The following is a 7,684-nucleotide window of genomic DNA, read 5'->3' as shown; positions in this document are numbered from 1 at the left end:
GATGAAGCGGTAGTGGTTGTGGTTTGGAGCTGGTGTGCAGAGCGGCTGAAGGCTGGATGGGGAAGGCTTGTGTTTGGACTGGGGTCCCACTGGGGGAAAGGGACTCTGAGGTGAGACACACAAAGAAGAAGGCGGTCAGGATCAAATCTCTCTCAGCACTCCAAACTTCAGACCGCTTTCTCTTTTCAGCCGTTCAATGTCTCCACGAGAAAGAAATATCACAAATGAGAATAATTGTTTCTGAGAATAAAATTGAGACTTTTGCTGAGAATAAAAAAACAAAACAAAACAGTAATCAAAAGAAATCTCCTAAAAATGTGCTCAAATTTTACCACGGTCAGCAAGATCTCAATATGAAGCCAAAAACTTCTCTTTCTATTCTGATGCTTTATATTAAACTCCCAGAACCTGAGTGTACGTTGAAAACTGTGTTTAATCCCTATCAAAACACTCTGAAGATATCAGAGTAACTTTAGAGTTCAGCACTAAACACTACGCAGATGTGCTGTTTATATGATAATGACTGATGAAGATTCTGAAAGAAAGACACACTTAACAGTTTAGCTAGAAATGGTTCTGTGTTGATATAGTGTGTGTGTGTTGTAGGTGTGGGGGTGCTATGATGAGCACCAGCTGCTGTTTGTTTACCAAGAGCAGATTCCAGAAGACACACACACACACACACACTGGCCTTGGGAGCTAATGATAGTAACTATACGCTAAAGCTATCGCTCACAAAAACCCGCTGACATCATTCGATTTATAGTAAAACATGATTTGGCTTTCAAACAGTGACAAGCACATCAACTGGATGTTTTCAACATGTTTCATCATTTTGAGCACATTTAGCCCTCACAAGTCTATACACACAAAATGAATTATTACATACACAAAATGAGCGAGATCATTTAAAACAAATGGGTGTAGCTAGAGCTCCTGACATGTGATAAATGCTCCTGAGAATGTAACAAACACCAACAAAATACACTATTAAGAACCCAAGCATGGCTTTACAGAAAACCTGACATGAACAAACTTTAACAAAACCTTTCATGAACTTAATAAACTTGTTATAGGAAACATTTCGTGTTCGACAGCAGACGAGGGGAATACTTATGAGGATATTTATACAAAAATAATGAGTTAAACTAGAAACACCTGGGCTGAATTTAGAAAGCATGTGTTGAATTCAATGATCAGCTTGTTGTGTTCTGTTGGTATTTATGTGTGTCATGTAAATACCTTCACAGACATACTACATCCATCCAAAACACTGGCATCTAACAATGCCTTGGGGGAAAAAACAGTTATCTTAAAAAAAAATAATAATAAAACAGATACATTAACCTAAATAGGAAATAAAACAGTTATTGAATAAGCATGTGTCCTAAACTCCTGAAACATTGGTGTCTCATATTTTAGAGCATCCAGTCAACGCAATTTGGGAAAAAAATCAATTAAATCTGTTTGTGAAAATATTCAGATGTTACCCCCTTTGTAATTGTTTCTATAAGTAACTGTAATTTACTTACACATTTTTTTCCTCAGTAACTGTAACAGATTACAGTTACATTACAATTTGTAATTCCATTACATGTAACTAGTTACTCCAACACTGAAAACGGATTGGCGACAGGGGGTCACATATTACACTTTTCAGTTGGACGAAACACCGAACAACTTTGTCTGGTCTACAAACTACGTTTTACAACCAAAAACACGCAACAATTTATATGGGAAATAAGAGACGTGAGAATGGATTTATTCCTGTCAAAAACGGTGGCCCGCAAAAAGCTTGCAATCCAAATAGTTTGTAAACTCATGTGCCTTGAAAAAAATTTAAATAAATAAAAGAGTATATAAAGGAAAGATTGGTTGCTTGCTGATGTTCTGTTGCAGATCTGTTATGACTCCTCCCACTGAACTTTCCCGAGCTCTCTCATTGGCTGTAGGTCATCGCCGATGTCATTTCCAGTAAAAAGACATTTCACACTGCAGGACTATGAGTCTGCCACATATCTCACGGTTGTGCCTGTCTAACCCTAATACTAGTATTTGCTAGACCAGGAGTGGGCCACTTCTGGGTTAACTTCTAATTTCTGCCAAGTAATCTTGAAGACTTCCGTTAGTTTTCCAGGTGAGCTTGATTAGGGTTGGAGCTAAACTTTGCGGGATGGTGGACCCACAGTAGAATATATACAGTGCACTACATTGGGAATAGAGAGTGATTTAGTACAGCACTCTGGAGTCAAACTTAGCATCCGAATACTATATAAAAAGCAAAAAGCACTATAAGCAGTACTTTCAAATAGGCAGCATTCCTAAAAGTAGCCAAAAAAAATATTCACAGGGGAGAAGGGTCGTGCTTTTTGTAAATGACAGGGATTAGCACGTCTACTTTATAGAACATATATGAAGTAGGCCTAAGTCATCAAATGACAGAGAAAGCACGATGACTGAATGCAATTTCAGGGTAGAATCTATGAACAAATACAAGAGAACAAGATAGGAATTTTCCATTTAAAAGAAAAGGGAACATTTCAAAATAAAATATGATTAACATAATTGAAAGCAAGAAAAGACCAAGAAAAACCATTACCTAGAGAAATGATGGAATGAACCAATGAATCAAGAAGAAATGTATTTTACAAAATTGGTGACAAAAATTTTGCCACTGGAACTTCAGATACACTCAAACATACAGTCCCAGTGTGATTTATAGCAGTTGGCACATGAAAGCTGAGGTGAGCATCTGAAATCATTTTACTTTAAACACTAAGGATGTTCACTGGAAAGCTAACAAAACCAATACATCAGTCAAACCTCAACGATACGGCTCTGGTTGGCAGATAAAGACAGCTTCTTTTCCATCAAGAATGATTTGCTTTTTGTTGTTTATTCCTCTTTTTGCAACAAAACCACTGAAACTGGATCCATATGAGATGTTGTTGAACAGGCTCAGATCTGGTAACACTAAACCATTAGTAAAGACATTCTTTCCTTGAGCTTTAACCTCCAGCAAGAATAAAACTCTGAATGTGAGGAAGAAAAAGAAAACAGTCCCAGCCCGGGAGACTGTGGGTAGAAAACATCTATAAGCACTTCATTGTTCTGGTTAGAAATTAACATGCAGCAACAGCACAGTGATTTTGGTGCAATGTTTTAGCTTATTAATGTGTGGTTTAGGATATGTTTTATGCTTCAGTGTAATTTTGGTTGTGATGGTCTACAGTTATTTGCATGCGTGCCCAGAGACAAAAATTGGAAAATGGTATTATTCATACAATCTTTTCTATATTAAAGAAGTTTTCTTTGTATTTATTTACTCAGAAAATGTTTACATTTAAAGGTTTTTATGGCTTCAGGTTTGCTGGTACGTCTGCATTGGCTTTACATTTTACACTTTTTAAATAAAAATTCCAATAAGAATTTGTTGCACTAGTGTTTTAAACCCAGAAACCACTGATGATTCCATAATAAAGCCTCAATTACTTTTTTTTCAATCTCCAAAGGAACATATAACAAATGTATGAAATTCAAAATGCTATTGAAGCGCTTCATTTTTTGAAGGAACCAGCAAACAAGAGTTTCACACTTTTAACGTTTAACATTCCTCGGAAAAACAATCCAACTCGGACTGTAGTCCAGAAGGTCTGTGAGTCTAAACATTCAGGTGTTAATTTTTAAGCCGGCTTAACCTGGATCCATGACTCCGAATGATCAGAGAGATGAGCTCCTGCTTATCCTTGAGTCCGGACGAGATGTCCAGAGTTTCCTGTAGAGTGTCCCTCACATTATACATGGGGTTGATGAAGTTATTGGTGAACTCGCTCTCCTCTCTTTGCTCGGTATCCTGGCTTTGCTTGAATTTCGTCTCCAGCTCCAGAAGAGATTTCTCCACGTTTGTAAAAGCCTCGTTGATTTGCACGATCTCCCTCTTCAGGTATTTCCCATAACTGTCCTCGCCGTCCAGGTCGTAGGAAACGCTCTTCCCGAGGCTCTCCAGAACGCGTGCCGCGTCTTCTATCTGTTGTTTAATGATGATAAAATCCTCGCGTATGATCGAGTCCTGGTCTTCCTCCAGCGGACACGGTCTGCGGTCGATCCATTTAAAGAGCATCTGGCATTTCTCAGGGTCTTCGGTCTCTTCGTAATCACCGTCCGGGACGAAGAAGTGGTGAAAAGTCCCGTTGGATATTTCAGGGAGCAAAGGGCCCTTGTAGACTGCAGCGCAGAGCGGCAATAAACACAGACCAAGGGCGAAAGGTAACATGATAGATTGCTTCTGTCCACTCGGAAGGTCTGACTGACCTGACAGCGATGATGTCCACATCTGGAGTCTCTAGTATGAGTATGCGCGCTAGGAGAAACGCTGAGGCTGTAATCTGAGTCCAGCGCGCTTTTACGCGCTGTCAAATTACATCACTCACAACTCCACTGGAAGCGTTTTTGCGTATCTGCGTATCACTCTGTAATAACTTTAACTGATAAGCTAACATTGTAATATGTGACCCTGGACTACAAAAGCAGTCATAAGTAGCAATTTGTAGCAATAGCCAAAAATACACTGTATGGGTCAAAATGATCGATTTTTCTTTTTTGCCAAAAATCATTAGGATATTAAGTAAAGATCGTGTTCCATGAAGATATTTTGTAAATTTCCTACCACAAATATATTAAAACGTATTTTTTTTATTAGTAATATGCATTGCTAAGAACTTCATTTTGACAAATTCAAAGGCGATTTTCTCAATATTTGTATTATTTTAATTTTTTGTTTCACCCTCAAATTCCAGATTTTCAGATAGTTGAATCTCAGCCAAATGTTGTCCTATCCTAACAAACCATAATTCAATGGAAAGCTTATTTATTCAGCTTTCAGATGGTGTATAAGTCTCAATAATAATAATAAAACAAACTGGTCTGGTTTTGTGGTGCATGGTCACATATACACTATCATTGAATATAATGAAATACACTAAAAAATAGTTTGTTCAACTAATCAGCATGAACTCCCTATGAATCATATATTAAAAACAAAGACATTAACAAATCGTCAGAAAGTGTTGCACTTTACCATTCATTGACTCCCCCTAATTCTTCTTTTCTTCCTTTCCAAAAATCTTGTTGTGTGGCATACCATTTATCTTCCACTATATCCACAATATAGAATGGTCATGTAAATATAAAAAATAAGTTTGAAAACCATGCTTCTGATTTTGGGGGAAAAAAGCACCCGTTCAAAGTAATTAGACCATGTATATAACGAATAATAATGAAAGTTACTAAACACTTGTGATGTATGGCTCTGAAACACTATGCCTTCATCCTGAGCTGTTGATTCTGGAAGTATTAGCCAAACATATATATATATATTTACTTGAAATATCTCTGAAGAAGTTAATAATTCAGTAATTTAACAATACATTTGCATGTTTACAGTTTGATGTCACTTAATGGCCACACTGATGTGCAGTTGAACAAATTAAATATGTCTATTTTTAGTGTTCAAGTGTTTAAATAATTTATTTGACATTTTTATTAGTGGTTAGTGGTTACACTTTATTTTGATAGTCCACTTTAGACATTATACTAACTATAAGTAACTTTGCAACTACATGTCAACTAATTCTCATTAATTTGCAACTACATGTCAACTAACTCTCAGAGTAGACTGTTAGGTTAGGTTTAGGGTTAGTAGAATAAGTTGACATATACTTGCAAAGTTTCTTATAGTCAGTATGTTGTATGTTGTGGACCCATCAAAATAAAGTGTTAGAAGATATTAAGCACACAGTCTACTAATACTCTATGACTGCTTGTTGACATGTAGTTACTTACTGTTAGCAGAATGTCTAAAGTGGACTATGAAAATAAAGTGTTACCCGATTATTAATTAAAATTGTCACAATTTACATTGAATTATGTTTATACCATTTTTTAAAGCAACCGCGTGACATATTTTTAGATGAAAATAAACAAGTTGAAAACACTTTAACTGAAAAAAAACTTGTATTGCTTTTTCTATAGTATTAAGCCTCAAATGTTAACTTTACATTGGATTGGTTTCTTCTTTAAATAAAAAAGTAAAAAAAGCATGTTATTAAAATGTTATACTAAAACTAAAATTGAAACAATGGAAACACCCTTAAGATAACCTGAAGAGAGCAAAAACATCTTACTGTAAGCACGCAGAATAACATAAGTGGACTTTAAGCAATTAATTGCCGCTTTGAACAATTACGTTATTGTGGCATCCATAATTGTAATGGTGATTAGAAATTCGACTGAATGTGCAGCCCTAATTTAATTAATTATTAGCTTTTTATCAACTCACAAACCAACTGCAGTTCTTACATTAAGCCCAGATTGGGAAATTTAATCTGTAATCAGTAATGGACTACAAATTGTAAGTAATCTAGCCAGTTTTGCATGTATTGACTCATATGTTAAATGGCCATAACAAATGGGCTTCCACTACCTGTATTCACACCATAATACAATGTGATGGTCCTCAATGCAAATTGGTTTTGAATCAATTTCCAAAGTTTTTAACATGATCACATCTGTCAAATAAAAAAGCTAAAACAGCCTTTGTGTTATTCCCCCTTTTTTTTGTTCTGTTAAACCACTTTGTCAGCAGTGTGTGTATCAGGATAAACTACACACCAGAGAGTTTCACGGATGACAAAGTATTACAAACACAACTAAAGCACACCACCAGTTAATCATCATCAGTGAGAGTAATAATGAACCACATTATAACGTTACCACAAGTAAAATATAACACATCTTTTGACAGTCACCATTGCCATCCTTTATATCCAATTTAATTAATTATTAGCTTTTTATCAACTCACAAACCAACTGCAGTTCTTACATTAAGCCCAGTTTGGGAAATTTAATCTGTAATCAGTAATGGATTACAAATTGTAAGTAATCTAGCCAGCTTTGCATGTATTGACTCATATGTTAAATGGCCATAACAAATGGGCTTCCACTACCTGTATTCACACCATAATACAATGTGATGGTCCTCAATGCAAATGGATTTGAATCAATTTCCAAAGTTTTTAACATGATCACATCTGTCAAATAAAAAAGCTAAAACAGCCTTTGTGTTATTCCCCCGTTTTTTTGTTCTGTTAAACCACTTTGTCAGCAGTGTGTGTATCAGGATAAACTACACACCAGAGAGTTTCACGGATGACAAAGTATTACAAACACAACTAAAGCACACCACCAGTTAATCATCATCAGTGAGAGTAATAATGAACCACATTATAATGTTACCACAAGTAAAATATAACACATCTTTTGACAGTCACCATTGCCATCCTTTATATCCAATATAATATCATATCATATCATATCATATCATATCATATCATATCATATCATATCATATCATATCATATCATATCATATCATAATAACATCTGATAACCCCCAGAAACTTCTTCCTCTCTTTGATGGCATGTTAGTAAGTAGGGATGGATAGACAGACAGACAGACAGACATACATACATACATACATACATACATACATACATACATACATACATACATACATAGATAGATAGATAGATACATACATACATACATACATACATACATACATACATACATACATACATACATACATACATACATACATAGATAGATAGATAGATAGATAGATAGA

General features: G+C 35.6%; 1 protein-coding gene across 1 annotated transcript; it reads right to left on the bottom strand.

Moving 5' to 3' along the window:
• Positions 1-3,238: 3,238 nt before the first annotated feature.
• LOC107570093 (fin bud initiation factor-like) lies at positions 3,239-4,435 on the bottom strand. Its single transcript, XM_016256293.1, has one exon. It carries the CDS (start codon positions 4,331-4,333, stop codon positions 3,677-3,679), a length of 657 nt encoding a protein of 218 aa, XP_016111779.1. The 5' UTR covers positions 4,334-4,435; the 3' UTR covers positions 3,239-3,676.
• Between the last annotated feature and the right edge of the window lie 3,249 nt (positions 4,436-7,684).

Source organism: Sinocyclocheilus grahami, unplaced genomic scaffold, assembly GCF_001515645.1.
Source record: "Sinocyclocheilus grahami isolate Dianchi unplaced genomic scaffold, SAMN03320097.WGS_v1.1 scaffold1413.1, whole genome shotgun sequence".
Taxonomy (NCBI): Eukaryota; Metazoa; Chordata; class Actinopteri; order Cypriniformes; family Cyprinidae; genus Sinocyclocheilus; species Sinocyclocheilus grahami.
Note: the sequence above shows the minus strand (reverse complement) of the source record. Positions and strands in the feature narration are given on the sequence as shown.

Excerpts from the sequence above, each read along its gene's own strand:
- LOC107570093 (XM_016256293.1), bottom strand. The coding sequence starts at position 4,333 with ATGTGGACATCATCGCTGTCAGGTCAGTCAGACCTTCCGAGTGGACAG.